This window comes from Lepisosteus oculatus, chromosome 23 (genome assembly GCF_040954835.1).
Source record: "Lepisosteus oculatus isolate fLepOcu1 chromosome 23, fLepOcu1.hap2, whole genome shotgun sequence".
NCBI lineage: Eukaryota > Metazoa > Chordata > Actinopteri > Semionotiformes > Lepisosteidae > Lepisosteus > Lepisosteus oculatus.
The window spans coordinates 15,049,296-15,074,697 of NC_090718.1; the positions used below are offsets into that span (position 1 = coordinate 15,049,296).

General features: G+C 50.6%; 1 protein-coding gene across 1 annotated transcript in view; it reads left to right on the forward strand.

The window, feature by feature from the left end:
- Window positions 1–25,402, forward strand: part of LOC102689563 (ubiquitin-associated and SH3 domain-containing protein B) — a 37,363-nt gene that overhangs the window by 7,331 nt on the left and 4,630 nt on the right. The window contains exons 2-9 of the mRNA XM_006642149.3: window positions 20,744–20,797; window positions 21,261–21,447; window positions 21,826–22,024; window positions 22,609–22,778; window positions 23,264–23,472; window positions 24,245–24,380; window positions 24,570–24,690; window positions 25,096–25,218. Coding sequence (XP_006642212.1) covers window positions 20,744–20,797; window positions 21,261–21,447; window positions 21,826–22,024; window positions 22,609–22,778; window positions 23,264–23,472; window positions 24,245–24,380; window positions 24,570–24,690; window positions 25,096–25,218 — 1,199 coding nt within the window. The remainder of the gene's footprint in view (window positions 1–20,743; window positions 20,798–21,260; window positions 21,448–21,825; window positions 22,025–22,608; window positions 22,779–23,263; window positions 23,473–24,244; window positions 24,381–24,569; window positions 24,691–25,095; window positions 25,219–25,402) is intronic.

The window sequence follows — 25,402 nt, forward strand, 5'->3', positions numbered from 1 at the left end:
CGTCCTGTCTCCCATGTGGCCACATGAATTTCAGAGTTTGCTGGCGCTGCACTCTTGAGCACAGCCTTTGCCTGTGTCAGAATAGACACCTTTTTCTCCTTATCAAACAAAATCCCGTTAATGTGACTTTCATCAGGCATGTTAACATTGCTTTCCTTTGAATATGCATCACCTTTGCTAGTATGTTCTATGTCCATTTTTGAAAGGCACAATTCTGTTTGTATATATTTGTATATTTAGTGGTCAGTAAAGACACATAAAGTGCTTCTCCCAATTTCACTGCAGGGCTGTCATCTCCTGGAACTCTTTAGTGTGGATTAATGTGTAGACATAGGCGGGAGCTCAGTAGCTGTGATAAAGAACATGAGTATCTTTGTGTTAAGAATTCACTTTTACCCAATTCAAGGCTCCCTTTGTGCTGAGTGATCGATTCTCAATGCCGTGAGATTGTCGGGTCAGAAGTTTAGATTCAGAGGATACTAACCTTTGACGAGGAGTCGGTGCTCGTGTGGAACAGACGGCCCAGCTGCGTGGTTGAAGCGGGCAGCCCGGGCTCCTTCGGGACGTGGCAGTGGGATGACCTACTGCTGAACACATGCACAAGAGAGGCTTGGCAACGTCCTGCTGTCTTTCTGAGCTCCCAGTTACAGGAGCCCGGCTGGCAGAGCTCGAGCAGCGATGAGTCAGGAGCCCTGAGGAAGAGGAGGGAGCCAGCAGTGCTCTGTGCCGCCTTTGTGCGTTTGGACAATCTGTGTTTTCAGCTGTGCATGAGTAATCGCTGATCGTGCTCTCTGGACAGAGCAAGGGCTGTCAGTTCAAGCCCCCCTTCATGCACACTTGTCCAGCACACACTGCAGTCATGTCTGGTATGAAAAGCCGCACAGTTAGTCTTGTTTGGGTTGTCGGCAGCCCTGGGCACGGCTACCGGCTTCACGCGGCGACTGGAAACGCGATCCGACCGCGAGGGGCCACAGCCGGCTCTTGATGGGGGCTCTGTGCGGTGAAATGGGAGCGGAGGGCACGCGGGCCCGACATCCCTCCCTAGAGGGCGCTCCACTGCTCCCATTATTGTCCTTGTGATTGTTAGGCTCCCCAGGTGTACCCTCTTAGGTTTATTATTTAAAGACCAGCTCCTCCAGTCCTCGGGGCTCATCATTAGGGTACGGGTGTCGCGAGGCCCGCCTGGCACCAGGAAACCCTACGTCCGTCTCCTGAGGGCACAGGCCTCACCCCGACACCTCCCGCTCCCTGAGCCCGGGGTCTGGAGGATCTCGCCCCGTCACCCTTGGACCTCCATGTCTTGTCTGTCCGTGTGTTCCCCCCTCCCAGGGGTTTTAACCTTGTTGCGTCCCAGGATGGATTCCTTGTTGATGGACTCTCAGACTGTGTTTTGACCTGCCCTTGGACCCGTTTGGATTTGGATGCCGTTTTGTCTTCCCCGTACACTGTCTCACGGACTGTCACCATTATTTTGTGCACTATCAAACCCCTGTGTGTTCACTTTTTACCACACCTCCTGTTTTCTCCAGCTCTTACCGCATCGCATAGGGTCTTCTACAAGACCCGGCACGGATTTCAGGCCGTGTTCGTGACACCGACGTCTTCGTGGCAGCTCTGGCAGAGCCGCGGTAATGCCTGCGGGCCAGGCGGGCAGGGGTAGCGTGTTGCTCCGTGTGGGGTGCAGCCCCGGGCTGCAGGGGAGGGCCGAGCGGGTTGCTGTTTTATGTCCAGCTGAAGAAAGGAGTGTGGCGGAGTGGTGTGTGTGTGGACACGCAGTGGCAGTGTTTTTACAGGATGGTTTCTGCTGACGCAGTTTCTTCTGCGTAGCTGACTGTGGCCCCTGGTTGAGTTAGCGTGGAAGTGTAAATGTGAGCGCAACAGTCACGTCCTGTTCTTTAAGGTCTCTGACTGGCCGGTCCAAAGCAAATGGGCACCAAGTTGGATGAATCACAACGAGTAAGGCTGGCTATGGTTTAACTGCCAGAGTTGGATACCAGCTGGGTTACTTTCCCAAACCAGCTTCAGTCCTTGAGCTGGAACTTCAGCTCACAGGGACTCCCTTGTTTTCATGGCACTGGCACTTGGACTTGGTCTTAGCTGTGATTGTAGGTCATTTGCTGTCGACTGGTTGCATTTATGTAATGTAATATATAATGCTAGGTTTGTCCTGGTCTGAACGGCAGCTTTTCTTACAAGCTCTGTATTTGTTACTGAACGTCAAGTGAAGTCTGTGTCTGAGTATCATCCGAACAGCACTGCGTTCCTCTTATCTAGTCGTCTGTGTGCCCTGAATAGACTGGCGGTGCCAGAAATTTCAGCTGTGTGTTTTATTTTGTATTTATTTGCTTTTTTTTTCCTGCTGCCAGCAGGGATTTCAGATCTGATTACTTGCACATGGATTAAGAAATGTTTCTGTCCGCAGACGTGCTGTGGACTGAGTGAGGGCTTTGTTTCGCATCTCGGGGAAGTGCCTCCTACTGCTTCACTGATCTGTGAGAAAGGCGAGCTTTAGATTGTGCACATCGCCTGGATTGGTCTCCAGTCTCCAGTTTGGACAGGGGGTGAGTGGGAAGGGGTGGGGAGGTTCAAAGTGAGTTCTGGATCTGAGCTGAGACTGAGGTCTGGGACTAAAACCCCCTTCTCTCCTCACATTATGCACTTTCAAAACCTCACTGAGCAGGCCCCTGCAGGCAGCCAGGGAGAAGAAGGTTGCTTCATGTAGGCCCAGCCCTCCAGGGCTTCAGGACTGGAAACAACTTGTACTGATTAAACAGCTGGCTGTTTCTAAACAACCTCTACTGCAGGACCAGAATAGCACGATGCTGTGACAGTGGTGAGCTGATTTATTTATCTGGGATCACAGCATATCGAAACACTATGACCACCCAGGAAATCGGGCAGGAATGTGTGCCCTCTAGAACCCTGGTTGTTGTTGAATCATTCACCTAGCTCTTTTTGTGAGGATGTACTCTGTCACTGACATCGCTGCCATTGCCATCACTGCTGACCCACTGGTCACCAACAGTACCCCACTGCCTTCTCATCCCAGGCATCGAGCAGGCTTACAGTATGTGGGAGCCACAGGTCCGCCGGCTGGATTTCCCTGTTATGTCTACCACATAATATGTGCTGTGACGTGCTGGGGGAAGGCAGGATAAGGCATGATGTCATCCTGGACAAACGCACAGTGGACAAGAGAGGAAGAGAGAGAATTGAGCTTTGTTTGAGTTTCTTCCTTTCTCTCTGGTTTCGCAAACAAACGCCTACGTACTCCATCGCAGTCAGAGAGCATGCAGGGCAGAAGGCACAGCTCTCACTGTGCTAGGCTGAAGCTCCGCAAGGTATTTTAGTGATGAGGAAGCAGGCCTGGGTTTCGATTGCAGAAAACAACTGCGCCTGTAACTCCGGCTTGGTTATTATGGACTGATTGAAATGAGCTGCTTATTTTCATGTAAGCAAATTTATATAATATACCACCAGGAATGAGCAAACCGCCACTGTACAAATATCCCCAGGTCAAAGCAGAATAAACGTAACATAAGGAAGGTTGCAGAAGACAGGAGACCATTCAGCACATCTACAGTAGCTTCTCTGTTCTTTGTTTTCAGTAGGACCTCATCCATCCATTTCTTGATAGTAGTCAAGGTTTAACGACGTGCCTGAGCAGCTTGTTCTGGACTTCTACAACCCGTTGCGTAAAAACTGTAAAGGAGAGGAAATCATGGAATGCATTTGGGAATGAACAGAGAGATGTGGTGAAGAACAAGAGAGCGAAGACCCGTGGCAAAATAATGCAGTATTGCAGTATTAATAATGCAGTATTGGTCTAAATACTGCAAAACCTGGGGAAGACTGTGAAAGGACCCCAGAATTTTCACTGTAGCAATCATGGGTAAGGATGCATTCAGCCTGCACTGACTTTATTCTTCCAGTGTACAGCCCAGCCACCCAGGAGTTGCAGATGATCAGGCCTGCACAAGTGAAGAAAGAGTGGTAGACCGAGCCTCGCTCCTGGGGTATCAACAGACTTGTTTCCGTCAGCAGTTTTCAGAACAAAAATATTGAACCACAGCCTTTTTGAACTTCCTGTCCTTGTCATGTGCAATTTAGAAATTCTTCTACTGTTAGCTGGGAAACTGCATGATACGAATCAATCCACACCCGATGTAGTCTGCATGGCGAAAATGGCTTTGCCTCTTTTTCGGAACTTGTCCAGCATAGATGCCAAACAAGAGCTTAAGCCCGCCTGCCTTCCTGCTGTGCCACTGAAGAAAGCGTTGATGGTTTAAATTGACTCGTATCTGTGAAGTGTGAAAGAGAGAGCATGGAGCTAGAAGGAGAAAGGTGAGGACCAGCCTGGAGAGTGTGGGCACCAGGGATGATCGGACTCCAGCTCTTTTCACACCACACCATCAAGATTAGTTTCTGTTCATTTGAGCAAAGGAGAACGAACCACTGCCTGCTCGTCATTAGTCGAAGAATCTAATATGTTTGAATTTTAAGGATAAAACCTTTGCTTACCTGATGTTCAAGAGAAAAACACTAGGCCAAATGGATCTCACCTGAAGTGTGTAGCCAGGCGTTGGTGTTGACAATGATGTGGCCAAGGTGAGATTGGTGAGGCTGCAGCTTGAGGTTAGACAGCCAGACCGAGGTCTTCCCGTCAGCCCTGTGCTCACTGGAAGGACTTGTACTGCACCGCACATAGTCTGCAGGACTTTGGGGAAAGGGGTTCAGAAACAGGGCTTGAAAAAATCTGTTGAAAACAAGTAGTCATCACTACATGTCACGTGTCGCTCACTACCGAGTTTCAAAACCGAGAATACAGGAAGCTAATAATCCACTGATAAAGGACTTGCAATGACAAAAAGGCTCTGCACATGGAGGCACGTTAAAAATAAAGTAACACTAAAATAAACCAGAAGAATCAGTCCTGTTCACTCAGACAGAGGTAGATCTCCAAAGTTATAGGAGACGTTTCAACTGGTTTCAATTTGTTCCATTTGTAAAAGTGACTGGGTGTTTGAGATCGCTACAAGTAATAATCGAAGATGTCACCATGACTTTAACCTGCTTGTTTCTTTGCTCTGACCCCTCATTGGTCTTTTGTTGGTGTGAATCTGAAGATTTGGATTTTTTCTTTATTCCTACAGAATTATTTCCTTAGTTGCGCTGCAGATAACGATGTAACACAAGGTCATAGCAAGCGTGATGTGAGGGAGTCAGCTTTCCGAGGTTATACGAGACGTAATGGGCAGCTAGAGAACACAGCTGTGGCTTCACCTGAGATATGAACAGGGACAGCACGCTCGGCCATATGGGTGCTCACGAAGAGGAAGTGGTCTGCACAAAGTGTTCCTCCAGAATACTGGAATAGTGGGTTTCAAAGATTTAAAAATGCAGAAAAAAAACATTATATGGAACTGAACTGAAACTGAGGAAGTTGAAAACAAACGTTTCCACATCTGTCTTCTGGCTGTCGAGTCTTGTCCAGGCTCCAGCTGGGCTCTTCACAGCTGCGGACCTGCTCGGGCTGGGGCGTGCAGAGAGAGCCCTCCCTCCCTCGCACACGCACAGTGGCACGCACGCGCTGTGTGAGCCCTGCGCTCAGAGCTGTCCGCCCAGAGGAAGCTGCCTGTGGCAGGAAGTGGCTGCTGACCTTTAGACTGCGCTGGGTTTGGATGCTGCGCAGATGAGAAAGGCAAGAGGGCCCCCATATGTGCAGCACAGAGGAGCGCAAGCGTGGGGGAGGGCGAAGAGGCGCAGTCTCTCCAGCCCCGCAGGCTCTGCAGAGAACGTGTGCAGACCCTTCGCCCGCACACTGTGCACAAACATGGCCTGAATCAAGCAGCTAGGGATTCAGTGAGCAACAAAGATGGAGGAATTTTTTATGACAGAAAAACAGATGTGATTAATGGAAGTTTCAGAAGTCGCCTATATATATATAAACACACGCATGCATATGCGTATGTTTCTAGATTTCTGTGTCAGAGGCTCACATAGCCTGGCCAGACCTCCTCCTTTATTCCCTTGCCTGCTCAGAGAGGGGGTCCGAGTTCTCCTGCTTGGCCTGCATGTGGAGGCCCAGATTCTCGCCCACTCAAACACAGCCCCTGCTGAGACCCCTCTTGGGTCACAGTAACCAGCATTTTCCACTAGAAGATAAGCGAGCTGATGTTCTTGAAGTTTTCATTTCCGTTTTTGAAAGGAAATCAGGCTTTACATTTTTTCTAGGTATTGTCTAAGCACTGTGAACTGTTGGTTTTGATATTTTCCACATCTGTCTCTTAGTGCCCTGTGTAAGCTACTGTGACAGCCCGGTTCTGTGTTCTATATAACTACAGCTCACTTGTCACCTCTCTCCTGCCTGGGGACATGCTGGTGTGAGGCTGCCTAGTTTATGTCTGGTTGTTCCAAAGGTTTTCTAACTATCCTGGCTTGTATTATACCTTGAACATATGTTTCAGTTCATCATTTTAACGCAACAGGCATGACAGGACACTGTGGGTTAGTATTTTTCTTATCAGTTTTCTATTTTATTCAGAGTCAAACATCTCATCATTATTCCCTTTTCTCTGTTTCTTTGCTGGGTTTATTTTAAGATTAGTGGTTGCTATGGTCTGTAAGCATTTGCTATTGAAAGGTATGGTGGAGAGCTGGTCAGAATCTCGACTGTCAACAGACTAAAACAGACTTCACCGCAGAGAGCAGCTGAATAAGACACCTCTCGGGCACATCTGTTCTGCGAGTCAAGGCCAGGTTGGGAAAGCAGTCAGGTCTGTCCCCAGGAAAAGCAAAGGCTTAAAACCAGACTGCATGTGACTGAAAGAGGTCATAGGTTACAGAGAGAGAGACCGTTCTTGTGGGGCCCTGATAGACGATTTGTTATTCAACGTAGGGCTGCAGTTTGTGAATTAGACTTTGACAAATTGTGCATCCTTCATCAAATGCAACCTTCTCCCTTTCTTTTAAATAAGTCTTAACGAGCTAGAAACTATTTGAATCTAAGCAGTGAAATGCTACCCATTGAAAGATGTAAACATAAAGCAGATCTGTCTCTCACGAAGAGATTAATACCCATGACTACAGTAATTGTTTTCAAAAGAACTTAATGCAAGCAGACTGCATGCTGCCTGACCATGAATGAGGGGATCTGGATCCACAGGCCACAGGACATTGACTCTCCAGGTGGGGCACCAGGTTGCCCGATGTTTCCTGCAGGCCCATGTTTCATTGAGAAAAAGAAAAGCAGGTTCCCAGAAGGAATTCATTCCTGACTTGGGTCCCGGTGCCATGGTGTCACCACGGTTACTGGATTGCATTCACCTGCTGCTCTGTCACACCTCAGTCTGCTTCACCAGGCTGCTCTGTGGTCTCGCCGTGACATGACGTATTGGCCCTGGGCACAGCAGGGCCACGCTGAGGCTTTCTAACAATCGCCATGCTCTCGACTGCAACATGATACTCCGACTCTGGAAAAGATCAATCTTTTGTGTTGTTACTTTTCACTCCATATCTTCCCTCTGATGACTCAAGATCTGCAAGTCTTCAGATCGCAATAACCCGTGCGGAACACTGGTTTGTTTGGTAGATGCTTGGTTTCAACTGGTTTCATTTTGTTCCATTTGTAAAACTGACTGGGTGTCTAAGATCGCTCCAGGTAATAACTGAAGATGTGACCGTGACTTTAACCTGCCTCGTTTCTTTGCTCTGACCCCTCATTGGTCTTTTGTTGGTGTGAATCAGAAGATGTAAAATTTTCCTTTACTTCTCCAGAATTATTTCCTCAGCTGCACTGCAGATAACGACGTAACGCAAGGTCGTAACAAAACGTGATGTGAATTTTTCTTTTGGCACGTTTTCGCCCGCAGTGACAGTCCCTCTGAAGGAGCGTGTGTGGCGAACAGGCTGCGAGGAGTCTGGGTGTGGGTGTGTTCATCTCACCAAAGAACTGGAAAACAAGACAAAATGACCCTGTGCATCTGTCAGATGCTCAGGTCAATAAGGACAGTTTGTACAGCCGGTCAGAGCCTGAACATTTCTTCTAAAAAATATCCGATTTCAAAAACTGATACAGTGTGTCTGGGCAGAATGTTAAGGTGGATATGATTTCCATGGCATATTATTCCTTTTTATTTTCCGAGTGAAAATCTTTTAAGCGCTCCACACTGTTGAGTTTGAGCAAACGCCAGGCTACAAAACCTTTTCTCCGATCAGCTCTGTGCTGTTCAGTTTTGAAACTCCTCAGTTGCACAATTGATTGTGCGTGATCTGCAGTTCTGTTACTGTTTGTCTCTGTGAGACGCAAGTGCCCTCAGGCTCAGGCCAAGTGCAGCCGGGGAGCCTGAATTCTGGCATCGGGTCCGGAGACTCGGACACTCACCGCTGGTTACCTACAGAAGAAGGAGAGGCCATGGCACACATTTGCAGAGCTTTCTGTGGACAATTGCAGGCTCACAGCTCCGTAATTTGTGTGTGACAGTTTAATAATAATTCTAATAACAGCAAACACAGATAATGTTCTTACAAGCAATTAGTGGGTAATTGCAGTGTGTTTCTCAGACTGCTGGTCATGAATTGTGTTTTGAAGCATGCTTCCTTAATCACAGGGAAACAAATGCCTCTTTTCTTTTCTTTTTCTTCACTGCATTCAAATTAGATGAAGTAAAGCAGAAATTAGTGAGGAAAGTGAAGTCACTCCTGAATAATGTTAATCTGTGCAGTGGGGACAGTGAGTGTGGAGAGTGTGTCTGTGCAGTGGGGACAGTGAGTGTGGAGAGTGTGTCTGTGCAGTGGGGACAGTGAGTGTGGAGAGTGTGTCTGTGCAGTGGGGGCAGTGAGTGTGGGGGCTGTGTCTGTGCAGTGGGGGCAGTGAGTGTGGAGAGTGTGTCTGTGCAGTGGGGGCAGTGAGTGTGGAGAGTGTGTCTGTGCAGTGGGGACAGTGAGTGTGGAGAGTGTGTCTGTGCAGTGGGGACAGTGAGTGTGGAGAGTGTGTCTGTGCAGTGGGGACAGTGAGTGTGGAGAGTGTGTCTGTGCAGTGGGGACAGTGAGTGTGGAGAGTGTGTCTGTGCAGTGGGGACAGTGAGTGTGGGGGCTGTGTCTGTGCAGTGGGGACAGTGAGTGTGGAGAGTGTGTCTGTGCAGTGGGGACAGTGAGTGTGGAGAGTGTGTCTGTGCAGTGGGGACAGTGAGTGTGGAGAGTGTGTCTGTGCAGTGGGGGCAGTGAGTGTGGAGAGTGTGTCTGTGCAGTGGGGACAGTGAGTGTGGGGGCTGTGTCTGTGCAGTGGGGGCAGTGAGTGTGGAGAGTGTGTCTGTGCAGTGGGGACAGTGAGTGTGGAGAGTGTGTCTGTGCAGTGGGGACAGTGAGTGTGGAGAGTGTGTCTGTGCAGTGGGGACAGTGAGTGTGGAGAGTGTGTCTGTGCAGTGGGGACAGTGAGTGTGGAGAGTGTGTCTGTGCAGTGGGGACAGTGAGTGTGGAGAGTGTGTCTGTGCAGTGGGGGCAGTGAGTGTGGAGAGTGTGTCTGTGCAGTGGGGACAGTGAGTGTGGAGAGTGTGTCTGTGCAGTGGGGACAGTGAGTGTGGAGAGTGTGTCTGTGCAGTGGGGACAGTGAGTGTGGAGAGTGTGTCTGTGCAGTGGGGACAGTGAGTGTGGAGAGTGTGTCTGTGCAGTGGGGACAGTGAGTGTGGAGAGTGTGTCTGTGCAGTGGGGGCAGTGAGTGTGGAGAGTGTGTCTGTGCAGTGGGGGCAGTGAGTGTGGAGAGTGTGTCTGTGCAGTGGGGACAGTGAGTGTGGAGAGTGTGTCTGTGCAGTGGGGACAGTGAGTGTGAGAGTGTGTCTGTGCAGTGGGGACAGTGAGTGTGGGGGCTGTGTCTGTGCAGTGGGGACAGTGAGTGTGGAGAGTGTGTCTGTGCAGTGGGGACAGTGAGTGTGGAGAGTGTGTCTGTGCAGTGGGGGCAGTGAGTGTGGAGAGTGTGTCTGTGCAGTGGGGGCAGTGAGTGTGGAGAGTGTGTCTGTGCAGTGGGGACAGTGAGTGTGGGGGCTGTGTCTGTGCAGTGGGGACAGTGAGTGTGGAGAGTGTGTCTGTGCAGTGGGGACAGTGAGTGTGGAGAGTGTGTCTGTGCAGTGGGGACAGTGAGTGTGGAGAGTGTGTCTGTGCAGTGGGGGCAGTGAGTGTGGAGAGTGTGTCTGTGCAGTGGGGACAGTGAGTGTGGGGGCTGTGTCTGTGCAGTGGGGACAGTGAGTGTGGAGAGTGTGTCTGTGCAGTGGGGACAGTGAGTGTGGGGGCTGTGTCTGTGCAGTGGGGACAGTGAGTGTGGAGAGTGTGTCTGTGCAGTGGGGACAGTGAGTGTGGAGAGTGTGTCTGTGCAGTGGGGACAGTGAGTGTGGAGAGTGTGTCTGTGCAGTGGGGACAGTGAGTGTGGAGAGTGTGTCTGTGCAGTGGGGACAGTGAGTGTGGAGAGTGTGTCTGTGCAGTGGGGGCAGTGAGTGTGGAGAGTGTGTCTGTGCAGTGGGGACAGTGAGTGTGGGGGCTGTGTCTGTGCAGTGGGGGCAGTGAGTGTGGGGTTTGTGTCTGTGCAGTGGGGACAGTGAGTGTGGAGAGTGTGTCTGTGCAGTGGGGACAGTGAGTGTGGAGAGTGTGTCTGTGCAGTGGGGACAGTGAGTGTGGGGGCTGTGTCTGTGCAGTGGGGACAGTGAGTGTGGAGAGTGTGTCTGTGCAGTGGGGACAGTGAGTGTGGAGAGTGTGTCTGTGCAGTGGGGACAGTGAGTGTGGAGAGTGTGTCTGTGCAGTGGGGACAGTGAGTGTGAGAGTGTGTCTGTGCAGTGGGGACAGTGAGTGTGGAGAGTGTGTCTGTGCAGTGGGGACAGTGAGTGTGGAGAGTGTGTCTGTGCAGTGGGGGCAGTGAGTGTGGAGAGTGTGTCTGTGCAGTGGGGACAGTGAGTGTGGAGAGTGTGTCTGTGCAGTGGGGACAGTGAGTGTGGAGAGTGTGTCTGTGCAGTGGGGGCAGTGAGTGTGGAGAGTGTGTCTGTGCAGTGGGGACAGTGAGTGTGGAGAGTGTGTCTGTGCAGTGGGGGCAGTGAGTGTGGAGAGTGTGTCTGTGCAGTGGGGACAGTGAGTGTGGAGAGTGTGTCTGTGCAGTGGGGACAGTGAGTGTGGGGGCTGTGTCTGTGCAGTGGGGACAGTGAGTGTGGAGAGTGTGTCTGTGCAGTGGGGACAGTGAGTGTGGAGAGTGTGTCTGTGCAGTGGGGGCAGTGAGTGTGGAGAGTGTGTCTGTGCAGTGGGGGCAGTGAGTGTGGAGAGTGTGTCTGTGCAGTGGGGACAGTGAGTGTGGAGAGTGTGTCTGTGCAGTGGGGACAGTGAGTGTGGGGGCTGTGTCTGTGCAGTGGGGACAGTGAGTGTGGAGAGTGTGTCTGTGCAGTGGGGGCAGTGAGTGTGGAGAGTGTGTCTGTGCAGTGGGGACAGTGAGTGTGGAGAGTGTGTCTGTGCAGTGGGGACAGTGAGTGTGGAGAGTGTGTCTGTGCAGTGGGGGCAGTGAGTGTGGAGAGTGTGTCTGTGCAGTGGGGACAGTGAGTGTGGAGAGTGTGTCTGTGCAGTGGGGGCAGTGAGTGTGGAGAGTGTGTCTGTGCAGTGGGGGCAGTGAGTGTGGGGGCTGTGTCTGTGCAGTGGGGACAGTGAGTGTGGAGAGTGTGTCTGTGCAGTGGGGACAGTGAGTGTGGGGGCTGTGTCTGTGCAGTGGGGACAGTGAGTGTGGAGAGTGTGTCTGTGCAGTGGGGACAGTGAGTGTGGAGAGTGTGTCTGTGCAGTGGGGACAGTGAGTGTGGAGAGTGTGTCTGTGCAGTGGGGACAGTGAGTGTGGGGGCTGTGTCTGTAATCTGAGGGTCAGAGTGAGAGGCCAAATTGTCTGAGCTAAAGGGCTGCCACATTTTTTGGAATTTGTGTTTCATTTCCTTGTGTCTGTCAAAGATCAGCTACTTTTATGCACAGGTTGAATAATGAGCTATAAGCTGCCAGGTTTTTATAATGAGGCCCAGCAGTTAACAGACTCACTTGTTGCGGTTGCCTGCTTGGCCTCTTCAGTAGTAACCATTGTTATGGCAACGTTTCTCATTGGGTTGTCTAGACCAGACTGTCATCAGCCTGTCTGGTGTTGTGGATTTAATGCCAAAGTGCTGTGTGTCTTGGGCACTCTGGGGTGACCTTGAGACAGCAATCATCAGCCAGAGGACAGCAATGGGCCTTGTGGCTTTAACTGTGTCATAAAGGCTCACGTGCCCTGGGCCAGGGGCGTATTTGTGTGGCTCGTCCTTCCTTCCTGTTCCTTCTATGACAGGCTGACTGCTGAAGGCTGGTCTGCCTTCTTTGAATGAGTGAGAAACAAACATCTAGAGCAGGAAAAAGGTCTGAAACACGTTCTGTGCAGGTTTCTGGAAGAGTGAGCTATTGTTTCCTGTTACATTTGTGGTTCCAGGTCTTAAACAGCTTCACGACGTCAGAAAGCGTTTCAGACTCGACAAACACAAGCTGCTGTCCCCACGGTGGAGCGCTCCTCGGCAGGACGGCTCTCTCGCTTTGACTTGATGAGGGGCGAGGTCTCACACAATGAGCATGTCATTTAGTCAGATGCTGTAAGACAGCCTGGGCTTGTCATATCACTGAAGAGCTGAGCACCTGGAGGTGCAGGAACACACTAAGGGTGATGCCCAAACCTGAACTGGAAACGCCCTACACTCTGGAAACTGGCAGTTTGGCACCAGGCTCTTTTGTCTCTGAATTGCATGCACACAAATACACACAAGCGCTGTCACAGACACAGTCGCAAAAGCAGATGCAAGTAAATCTGCACAGCCACATGATGTCACTCCTCTCCTGGAGATGTCCAAGGGCTGGATTCGCTCATCAAAACCAACCAGACTATTTCTGCTCTGAGCTCAAGGTTACAGCTCTGACTTGCCAGGTGGCTTCTGAACCTTCACAGCTCTGTCTTCAAATGAGAACCCTATTCTGACTTGAAATTATGCACATTTCATAACCAGACACAGGCACAGACCGTCCTAAGCTCCCCATCAGGTTGTGATATTTCTAGTGTCTTACCTGCTCCGAGAAGAATGTGCACCAAGAGCCGTGTCGTGCCAGGGAGATCTCCTTGTGGAGAACCCTGTTCCAGCAAAGCCAGGCTCAGGTGCCATGTCAGCGACCGAGGTTCTGCAAGATACAGCCCTTCTTCTGCTGAGCGGCAGCAAAAGAGAGAGAGGATGGAAAGGTCGGCAGAAAAGAAAGAGGAACGTGGTTTTTGGTTTGTTCTCTAAGGCGAAGGGGAGGCCAGGACAACGAAGCTGAGGGGGTCTCCGAGCTGGATGTGAGCTGCCTGTGAGTGGGGGGCCCCCCGTGCTGCCTCGCAAGCTGCTCCTGTGACCCCTGGCTCTCGCTCAGAGTCCCGCGCGGTAACCCACACGCTGGTACCAAGCAGACAGATGAGAGGGGACGCTGGGCCTGTGCAGCTGTTCAACCGGGACGCTGAAGGATCTTTCAAAGTGACTGGGCAATTTGTCCACTCAAGACTCCTATATTGTCTTGCTTACACTACTGATGTCCTCAGGCCCTAGCGAACTTTCTGGGCTCGTTGTAGATGGTTGCCTGATGACCCCTCCCATCCAGACGGCCAGCATGAGTCCCTCTTATCTCCTGCGGCGTCTGGGGTTTCCCTGGGTCTCCCTGTTTCATGCTTCTTCCTCTCATTCTCCTAGGATCCTCCTAGGATGACAAGAGTAGGGCACACTGCATGAAAATTCATTCGCCAGACGAACAAATATAAAATAGGGAATAAAAACACCAGAACCAGGGGTCGCAAGCATTTTCTTATAAAATAAACGGACCCATCTTGTGTGTTTACTATGGCTGCAGGACCTCCATTTAATGGTCAGAGCGAGTGGTGCAGAAGGGGCCATTTTCACTGTAGCCAGGTCTCTACTTTCAAAACCCCAGCTTTTTTCACGGTGCCAGTGCCGCTCAGTGTTTAAATATTAGTTTAATTATTAGTGTGACTTGCAGCCAGCCTATATGTAGGCCCTAGAGCAAAAGCAGGTGGTTGTTTTAGCTTATTTGAACCAGCTTCTTGTTGATTGTTCGTTTCCACTGTACGGGAGTGGACTGGAATGTAAGACACTTTCTCTGTCTTGCACAGCTGTGCTCTGGGTGTCTTTGTGTGGGGAGGGGGACATGATAGGGGAGACGTAGAGCAAGGTTTTCTAAGTATTCTGTTTATTTTTCATGTATCTAAATTGGTCATAAGCTACGTGGTTAGAAATGTCTCACAGTTTTGGAACTAACATTTTGATATTGCACAATTTGTTTGCTTGTGGTGCTGTTACTGGAAACTTTACTTATCTTCTGAAGATGGTTCACACTGCGAAGACAGCGGCCTGGCCTCCTAATCTGCATATCATGAGTGCTTATTCTCACAGCTGTTGGGAGGGGGAATCTATTGCTCACTCCCACATGTGCTGCTGTTACAGTTCCACTGCAGTGTCTGGAAGACGGCTGCAGCTTTCTTTGAAGACTAACCCAGCCATCCCCCTCTACTGACAGGTGACACGTCAGGCGTTTTGATAGTCGGCGTGTGGAAATGTCGTGTCTGCTTAAATGTGGTTATGGAAATAACAAGGCGATGTCGCAGTGAGAAACTGACAGGAAGGACCACCTGGAAACCTAAGGAAACACAGCGGTGAATTAAACTGAATAAACAAGTTCATAATTAGATTTTCTAGTCACCCCAGTTAGTACTGATACACCAGTTCTACCAGAAACTGGTAAGTAGCACACCAGACAATACAGATAAAAAAGGGATCAGTAGCACACCAGACAATACAGATAAAAAAGGCACTTCTCTGCCGGATCTGTGAAATGAAGTGTAGCTAGTGTCACCAGTTAATTTCTAGAAACATATACACTAGTGTTGCTCCTTCACTTTGAACTACAAAACACTCCTGTCATTAGAGGATCACTAATGTTGTTATTGCATTGCCTTAGAACATTCTGCTAGGCATTGCTGAAGGTAAGAAACAACATTTATCCAAACAATCTTGAACTTAGTGCAATGCCTGAAGGTCTGCAGAAGCTCTGATATCACAGTGTTTCTATCTCTATCTACCAGGCTTTGGTATCTGTCTGTCATGCGTGTTTGGAAGAGCCTGTACCTGAAGAGGTCATCATTGTTAGCGTTAATTAGCAGCTCGCATCGGAGGTGTCTGTCTGGTTCACCGTGGAGACTATCACTCTGTATAGTACCAGCTGCGCTCATGTTGCTGTGTTACAGTGGCCCTAATGAGGTCAGCCTCTGAAATGGCTCCTGCCACACTTCAGCAGTGTGAGCCTGAGGAGGACTGAATCGCAGAGAGATTCCAATGGAATGGTTTGGAGTTCCCCTTCCACTGAGTTTAGAAACTAGACTCCCAGGAGGGGCAGGAGGGACACCTATTGATGAAGGAGGTGGTATGCAATTTCCTGCAATCTCTGTGCTCAGGCTAAGGTGAGAGAGCACATGAGCAGAACAGAACAGCACGTCTGGTGATCTGTAAAGAAGACATGCACTTTTGGACAATGTAACACCTGGTTTGTTGGAGTCTAGGAACACAGTGCGCTGGCGTTTCCATAACTAGCAAGGCAAGGCCGGCCTGTCTGAACTCTCACTGCTCACACTTTGCAGCTGCTGTAGGACAGGAAGTCTGTGACCCATACGAGGTCCCACTCCTGGATTTAAACACAGTCTGGAAAGACGCCCTCTCACGGGCAGGCCCTCCTTCCTTTGCTGCTTAGGGCTGTGTGTCGGTTCACAACAGGTCTGCACACAGGGAGTTAATGTAGGGAATCCACTGTAATCAGATTGTCAGGACTTGTTATTATGGTACTAATGGGAGTTCAGCTGATTCAGAGAAGGCTCCTTCCATAGGGCTATTTGGCACGGAAATTATTCAGTTCAAGTGTGTGCATGTGAGACACGTGCAGTGTAGCTAAGACTGGCAGTTTCATCAACACACACACACACACTCAACACCCAGTGCTGGAAGAGTCATTAATGGCGTCGCTGCTGCTGGCTTAAAGCTGCTTCCCATTCACTTCCTCCCTCTGCTTTTTCATTCTTTTCTTGATGTGTATCCCACCTCTGGAAAGGCTTGACAGAAGCTGCACTGCAGGAGATGAGGTGGGGGAATAGGTTTGCAGTTGCACAGGCCTTAGTGCACAGTAACGGAGGGATCATGTTCAGTTGAGTGGTACTCCTCCTCGTTGGCAGCACAAAGGGTTCATTGTCAAACATTTTAATTTTCCACTGGAATCACTGGGAATTTGACTGTCCATGTCAGGGCTTCCACAATGGATATCTGTCAATGTTCACAGACGGAAGAGGAGATTTCAGACCAGAAACAAAGCAATTGATGGATTTACACTGTTCCTAAATACTGAATAAAAGGGAGTGTCTGAAATCTCTATGTGGGCTGCAATGTCTGCGGTTAGGCCCTTTTAATTGATTTCTTATTGACTAAAGAATGGCTTGCTGTGGAGGGAGACAGCTCGAAAGCTGATATGAGGTAGTTTTGCAGTGGAGGTACTGTTTCGATAAGAACAGGATTGTAGTATGTGTCTCCGATTTTGCATTGTCAGGGAGAATGATGGGTCAGACATAGAAAACCTGTTGGATTCTCTTGACCCAGAGGACTGGAGTTAGAGACACCTGCCCTGTTCTCTGTAAGCCACTAAGGATAACATTTTTACTAAATGTCTAGAATCAGAACAATGTTTTGGATTATTAATTTAGTGAGACAGAAGAGAGTGTCTATGTAGCTGCTCTTCGCCACAAAGCTGGAGATGGTAGGATGTGCTGATGTCTCTGGTGCCTCCGAACAGACGATGGCAGCTCCACCCGCACAGGTGGTTTAGCAGACGAGGCTGGTTTGAGAATCGGAGGAATCGCTGATGTGCATTTTGCATTGAAAGAAAGATTTGTGTTAGCGTTTTGTTGTGTTTAGAAATGACTGTTTGTCAAGCTCCTCTTATCTGCTGTGCAGACGTATTTTGTGATTTATTGTCAAATACATCTTTCCATCCATTTTCTAACTACTTCTTCCAGTCTTCCATTGGGGGAGCCAGAGTCTATCCCAGCAAGCAGTGGGCACGATGATGCACCCTGGATGGGATGCCGGTCCATTGCAGGACACACACAGACCTAAACTCGCTCACACCAGGGCCCTTTTTCCCAGAAGGCAATACATTTAGCAGTACATTTTTGTCCTGCGGAAGGCACCCGGGATGAAACCCATGTGAACAAAGGGAGAACATGCACTCCAGGTCTGGACGTGAGCCAGGCCCCAGTGCTGCGAAGCAGCAGCACTGAGCCCTGCGCCACCATGCTGCCTGAATAAAGGAGTCAAGCAATGTCATTCAAATGTAAAAGTACTGAGTGTGGCCGTGACTCACCGCAGATACCCCAACAGAAAGTTGTGACGGAGTCTGATACGCACTCTGGCACTTCCATGAAACTCCCCTCTGTGTGTATCCGGGGAGGCTGGTGTTCCTCCTCACGAGATCACTTCCCCTGCTCTTTCCTCTTTCCAGTACCTGTCTGCTGGAGGTTATTAGCCAGCAAGGCAGCAGCGTCACGCAATACCACACCGAACAGGACACAAGTCAAATCTGCACTAGCAGACTTCGGCCACTGCTGTCCCCTGGGTGCGAAGGACTGCACTGTGCGTGCTCCAGTTCCCCGAGACCAGTCTGAGCTGTTCCGGGCTCTGCCAGCCACTGGCGTCTGTGTGTATAGACAGCATTGGGTGTTGAGTGTGTCTTGCTGGTTATTGTGTGTTTATTCTGCCTCTTCATCAGTATAGCTCCGGCCTTGTCTCCCATCTGTTTCCTCCTTTTGCTTTCTTACTTTGGCCTTGAACTACATTCAATACCATTGAGCCCTAAACTGCAACAATTAAGGAATGATAATTAGGAAGATTGGATTACTGTGTGTCTTCAGGAGAAGTAGGTCACTTCTTTAGTGATTTGGGTCCTGCCACTTATGGGACTGTGTGAATTAATGTAATGTGGGTTTTGATGATAACCAATCCTAAGTCTTGTGTTTGATTTTTTTATAAAACTGTGGCTGTAGATGGTAGTGTTGTGCTTGGCCCTAGGGGTTGCTTTCAGTCAACCTTATTAACTGTTTTATTGTTTTTTAGCACTACATGTTTTTTGGCACTACATCACTGAGTATTATATTTCCGTTTTTGATTCTCAGGAGTGCATGTTTTACCGCAAAAGGTCTGAGGTTAAATAATGACCAAAGACATGTAGAATTCATCCTTTGTTTCTGAGAGGTCCAGTGTTTCCAAAGGTTCTGAAGCTGTGTGACATCCGCAGGCCTGGCTCAGCGCCATGCGAGCAGCGCTTGCAGTCTCTGCTCAGAGCTTAATCAGGTACGGGAAGCCAGCCCTCTGATCACCACTAGGAATAGACTCTCTTGAAGTGAAACTCCATCAGACTGGTGAGAGTTTCCCCCGACACTTTATATATTATAGACAGGAAAACCAAAACCAGAGAGAACTCTATCAGCTGGGGAACAGATGGTCAATTAGCAGACTAGAACTCCCTCGCAGCTCAGTCACGCCAACACCAGAATGTGCTGTGAGCTGACTCCAGTGAGCCTCTGTGTCTCTGTGAGCAGGCGTGGAGGACGCCAGTGTCGTTTCTTTGCCCGTCTCCTGACTGGTGTTAGTTTTGGCCATCCTGGTCTACCCTAGTAGCACACTCACTACTGGTTATGCCTCATGTCCCCAAAGTGATGCAAACATGGGGCTCAACCCTAGTGATCTCAGCCTCCCTGGGCTTACTGGTTACTTAGTGAAAGTGATCTGTTACTTAAAAAAATACTATTTTTCAGGTCATTATTTAGTTTATGGCTAAAGTACATGTATTAGGATCTCTTTGACAGGCACAGGTGCTGTGTTTTATTTTAACTAAGCAGCTTGACAGTGTGCAGCACAGATACAATGCCAAGCTCTTAGAGAAGGTGTCAGGACTGAAGAGGACGCCCAGGACAGACCCTTTTTTTTTTCTTCTCTTTCTTGTACGTTATAGAATAACGATCAAGAGTTAAATAATGGTTCCATTACCCGCCATATGACTACTGCTCATGAGACATGAAAGCCTAATTTGCAAATGAGAAAAAAAGGCACCATTTCGGCGCACTAATTAAGTGGAATTAAATCCCCATCTCTCCTTAAGAAAGCCTCCAGGCAGCAGAGGAGGCTGAGCAGAATCTCTGTGTGTATGAAGGGGGAGTGGTGGTGGTGTCCGGAGCACGCAGGTGTGCGGATGTCTGTGTGCTCGTGCTGTGGGGAGCGGGGCTGCGCCGCTCTGCGTCTGTCCACGAGAGGCTGTGTGCGGGGGTGGCGTGAAGAGAGCTGAGGGGCCATACCACAGAACTGCATTGGAGCTGAGGAGGCGGACATCTACAGAACCCCCTTCCTTTTCTGCAGATGCAGATTATTTTTCTGGCATTTTTCTCCCTGTTCAAATGAACAGAAATCTCCGATACTGGTTACTCGTGGAAGCGCGCGCCGCAGTGCACTGCGATACTCTCTGCCCACTGGCCCCCGGCTCCACTGTCTGGCGACCTGCAGCTAACGAGCTGCTTCTCTGCACTAATTTGTCTGGGGAAGACAGTTTGTGACGCCCAGGCACAGCAGACTTAATGAGATCATTCGATAAGCCCTGATTCTTCGCGCTGTGTGTGTGTGTGTGTGTGTGTGCGCGTGTGCGCGCGCACACGTGTGAGAGAGTGTTTTTCTGAGGCAGAGAAGCCGCAGACTTTTCTCCAGGAGCAGTTGCTGTGTAGGTGTGTGTGAAGGTGGCACAGCTGGGTGGATGAAGCTCTGGCTGTACTGACTGCCTCACTGTGGCAACGTTTGCACAGAAACATATTTGCCTACTGCGTGTTGCTACAAGTGTGAAAAATATTTCACACTTAGATATAATCATGTATTTGGGGCTTAAAAATGTTGCAAACGCACAGTGTTAAAATGCGGAGCTCTGTGGATGTGAAACAAGACAAAAGACACAGTGAACCTCTCAGTCTGCAATATAGTGAACTCAGTTAAGATAGTAATGGTGTTTGCTGTTTCCTTCTTCAGGGTTTTTTTAGCCTCCTACATAACCTTGTATTTGCTCTCTCACTGCTCTGCTGCCCTCTTCCTAGCGCTCTGCAGTAAGACTGGCCAGCTGGGGGTCAGCAGCTTGTGGAGGAAGACGAGCTGAGAAGCCCCTTGTCGTGTGTGGCCTTTCTGCCACTGTGCTGGTGTCAGCGTGAGAGGCGCAGCAGTGTTAATGAGTCTCAGAGGGACACCTGTGTGTCTGCCGCCTGTGGCCTGACTGTGTGTGAGGCAGAGACACTGTGCTAACCAGCCCTGTCAGAGGTTTAACTTGCACTCCTGTCAGTCAGTCAGTCAGTCAGTCAGTCAGTCAGTCAGTCAGTCAGTCAGTCAGTCAGTCAGTCAGTCAGTCAGTCAGTCAGTCAGTCAGTCAGTCAGTCAGTCAGTGTGTCAGTCAGTCAGTGTGTCAGTTTATCAGTGTGTCAGTTAGTTTATCAATGTGTTAGTTGGGAGAATAGGACTGATATACTTTGGCTCCATTGACATTGACATCTTGTGGGGGAACAGGAAGCAGGATGCAGGTGACATGACTCTCCCTCTCTCTCTGTGCTCTGCAGGCAGAAGGCTCTGGTGTCGACAGGAGGCAGGAGTGTCCAGGCTGCCTGTGACTGGTGAGTATCTTCTGCCCCACACATCCAACCATACTGACATCCCTGAAAGTGATGAGACAGGGACTGATGAAGATGCTGAGGCAGAAGGCTGAAAGCTAATGGCAATCAAGAGATTTTAATATAGCAGTGCTCTGTACAGTGGGTATTGATGTCCACAGCAGGACACCCCTGTCCCCTGATCGAGACAGTTTGTACACTGCAGTACGCTGCCTTTGTGTGGACATACTCAGAACACAGCAGTCAGAACACAAGTTACCAGATAATCTTGTGTAGAAACCTTCACGATATCACCTTTAGTCATCAGTTGTTCTTCTCTTTTTTTGTGCTGTTAACAAGTGCACAAGTTCCCGGCTACCATGAAAAACGCGAAGTCACCTTGTGTACGGTACAGGCCAGAATGTCAGAGTCTCGGTTTCGCAGCTGCGCAGCAGTGTGCTGGTCTGACTGCGCTGTGTGCTCCCAGGCTGTTCTCCCATGTCGACGATCCCTTCCTGGACGACCCCCTGCCCCGGGAGTACGTGCTGTACCTGCGCCCCAGTGGTCCCCTGCTGCACCAGCTCTCCCACTTCTGGCAGCAGTCCCGGCTCACCTGCGGCAAGAACAAGGCCCACAACATCTTCCCCCACATCACGCTGTGCCAGTTCTTCATGGTGAGACACCCCAGCACAGAGCCACCAACACAGCAAAACATGGGTCTTTATACAGCACCAGGCCCCCACGGCCTGCACACAGTGGATCTGGATTCACAGGCTGTGGCCATCCAGTTCAAGCGTTAGTAACCGGAGCTGTCTAGTGTCAGAGCGGAATCGTTATTTGAGCGTGAGGGCTTCCTTCCTCTAACCCGGTAAGCGGGGTGAAGACACCAGAATATCTTGCTTCTCTAAATCCGTGCTGATTCTGCTGAAAAGTGGAAGCCGAGTGTCTGTTTTTAATCCTGTGCATCTGCCCACAGAGGCAGCAGCGGGGCGGTGGGAGTGGGCGTGTTGGGTGCCGGGTGGCGCAGTCTGACTTGGCGTGCTGTGTTGCAGTGTGCAGACAGCAAGGTGGAGGCCCTGTGTGAGGCGCTGCAGTCCACGGTGTGTCAGTGGAGAGGCCGCTTCCCCTGCCCCCTCCCCCTGGAGCTCTACACCTCCTCCAACTTCATCGGCCTCTTCGTGGAGGAGCAGTGCGCCGAGGTGCTGAAGAAGTTTGCTGCAGATTTTGCCACCGAGGCTGCCAGCAAAGCAGGTGAGGGGGTGGGCGCAGTGGTGGAGAGGTGGTCCCGATGTTTTCAGGAGCGCTCCGCCCTACAAGGAGCATAACGCCCCTTAGTGAAAAGGGCCCACGTGCCCAGTCGATAGACTGGTTTCTTTCAAGAAAAGGGTGGACGAGGTCCTCAGACCGATCAACAACCGATCAGACGGGCCAGATGTGCACTCTTCTCTTGCGCCATCTCCAGGCCTGTGCTTCTGTTAGTTCTGTGCATCTGTGGGATGAGGGGTCATTCAAGTCAGAGTAACTCAGGCAAGGCAGACTCGGCTGTAGGTGGATGTTGTTCTTCCAAGCTCTGAAGTCAGGAAAGAAAGCGGCATTCAGCCTCGGTCGCCAAGGAAACTGACAACCTGTTCATTTTGGCAACATTGTGAATTTTAAGGAGGTGACCTTGCATTTGGTCATGAAAATGACTCTGCTGCTTAGTGAGGTCTGAGCCAAGTCAGGACTGAAGTTCTGCTCTGAAGGCTGGCTGTAAACAGGGCAGGAATGTGGTGTGGTGTGCTTCAGGCCAATGAATCTCTGTCTCTCTGGTTCTCTCGCCCTCTCTGTGTGGTCAGATGTCCGCGTGGAGCCCCATAAGAAGCAGCTGCATGTCACCCTGGCCTACCACTTCCAGACCGTCCACCTGCCTGCCCTTGAGAAGCTGTCCAAGGGCATCGACGTCTCCCTGGGCTGCGACTGGCTGGCCGTGCTGTTCTCCCGTGACATCCGCTTCGCCAATCACGAGGTGAGCCCCACTGACGCAGCGCCGCATGGCACGAGGGCAGCAGCGACCACACAGCGCTGAGCGCGTAGCACACAGACAAGAGTGAGGCAACAGAGTGAACTCGTCCAAGCTCGGCACCCGCCAGTGATCCCCCGTGCTCCTCCTCCCCTGATGGAGCCTCTGTGTTTTGTGTGAGTAAACATTAAGACTCATCTGCGTGTTACTCTGAAAGTGTTAGCTTCCCAGCAAACAAAACTTCCTGAGGCTGTCTTTCTGGCCGTCTGTTCGGGACACCACTGGTGTACTTGTGTTAAAGCTCCATTCATAACACAGTCGGGCTGCCAGGCTTTTATTCCATTTTCTGCAGATCTGCAGGCTGGTCTTCATGTTTAACACCATGAGTGTTGCGCATTTCATTTCTCTTCGCTGAGAACCTGAAGATAGGTCTTTGAGTCGTTTTGTACATTGGGAGGTGCAATGACTCTCTCTCTTTCTGGCGCCTCTAGACCTTGCGGGTGATGTACCCCTACGCCCCACAGAACGAGGACGAGCTGGAGCTGGTGCCTGGAGACTTCATCTTCATGTCCCCGGTGGAGCAGACCAGCACCAGTGAGGGCTGGGTGTACGGCACCTCCCTGAGCTCGGGGCTGTCCGGCCTGCTGCCCGAGAACTACATCATGAGGGCCGACGAGTGCGACACCTGGGTCTTCCACGGGTGAGCTGGCGCTGATGCTGACACACAAGCGCGTTCAGGCCCCCAGTGAGGGAGGTTCAAGCTGGGATCGTCCCACATTGGCCACACATGCTCACACGGATACATGCTTTTCACAGGGTGACACTGCTTTGTCCCCTCAGCTGTCTGTCTGAGCCCCTGCACTGCGCTTCCGGCAATAATCCCTTTCCCTGTTGGCCTCCTGCCAGCTGGGGACCGAGTGCGTTTCTCCCCTGGAGTCTGTGACAGGTCACAAATGTAAGAAACGTGTTTAATTCTGTCTCAATTTGTGTGGGTCCCAGTGTAGTGACGGGGACACTATACTGTGAAAAGACCTTAAAACTGAGGTCTTGACTCTCTCTAAAAACCCCAGGGCATTTCTCGAAAAGAGTGGGGGTGTAACCCCGGTGTCCTGGCCAAATTTCCCCCCTGGCCTTTCCCAATCATGGCCTCCTAATAATCTGTGAACTGGCCTCATCACTCTGCTCTCCTCTGAGTGATGGCTGAGAGCTGGTGTGTGGGGAGCAGACTGGAGCATCATCCAGGTGGGGCTGCACACTGGTGGTGGTGGAGGGGATCCCCATGACCTGTAAAGAGCTATGAGTGGAGTGTCCAGAATAGCGCTCTGTAAGTGTAAGGAATTATTATCATTGATTCTGTCTCTCTGTAGCCACCCTCTGCCTCCCCACAAACAGCGTGCCCCTACATCCATCACAGGCAGCCTATGGAGAGCACAGGGTGTGCTGTAGTGACTCTCCTCTGTCTGTGTGCGCAGATCCCACTCCTTCCTGAACTGCACCTCCCCCTCGGGCGCGGCCGGGGTGTGTGATGGGTTACTGGACGGCCGGATGCTGGAGGAGCCGGGTCCGGGAGAGCCCCCCACCCTCAGTGTAATCTGTCAGCCAATGCAGGTGTGTAGTGCAGAGCCATGCAGAATACAGCAGAGCATGGGACAGCAGTATTGAGCTGTCATGTAATACTGATGATCGCCACTAGAGGGCAGACTGCTAACCTTGTGAGAAAAGAAAAGGTTATCTTCAGTATGGGATATGAGCACAATTACTACTATTACTCCTGCTTGTGCTGTGCTCCTGCTCCAGGTCCTGAGGGTGAACAGCCAGTCCCGAATGCCCAAGCGCTGCCTGTTCGTCTGTCGCCATGGCGAGCGGGTGGACGTGGTGTTTGGGAAACACTGGCTCTCCCAGTGCTTCGACGCCAAAGGTGAGGGCCCAGTCTGAGCAGGACCACTGTTGCACTGGAGCCAGAACTCTCGCATAGAACCTCAGTCCGGTAGAGTGGTCCTGATAAATCTCTGAAATCCTCAAGACCAGACAGGAGCACCTTCAAATTTGTGCGGTGATTTTGCACTCCCACTCAGTTATGTTCAGTTTGGGTTTATATATAGTGCCTCCTTCTGGCTACAAATTAACACCAGTGTACGGGCTAATCTAAACAAACGTCGGGTTAATAAAAATGAAAAAGCAATGTAATAAGAATGAAACACTGTGTAGCGTGTATTAAGGTAAACATACCAGGATGCACAGTCCTTTCTTTCTCTTGAGAGGGGCCTGAGCAGAACGGAGGACTCCTGCCTGACCTGCTGTGTTGTGTTGCTGTGTTGAGCAGGCAGATACGTGCGCATGAACCTGAACATGCCCTCCGGCCTGCCCGCCAGGATTGGGGGTTACAGGGACTACGACAAGGACGCTCCCATCACCGTGTTTGGAACCACACAGGCTCGGCTCGTGGGTAAGCGATGGTGCAGCTGAGCGCTGGGGCCTGTGCCCTGTCCTGCACGGACTGCTGACCGCACCGGGAATCCACTGGACACCGCGTGTGCTTTGGAGAACCCAGCTCCTGCCTGGCCAAGTTCTCCCCTGGCCTTTCCCAGTCATGGCCTCCTAATAACCCCCGTCTCTGAACTGGCCTCATC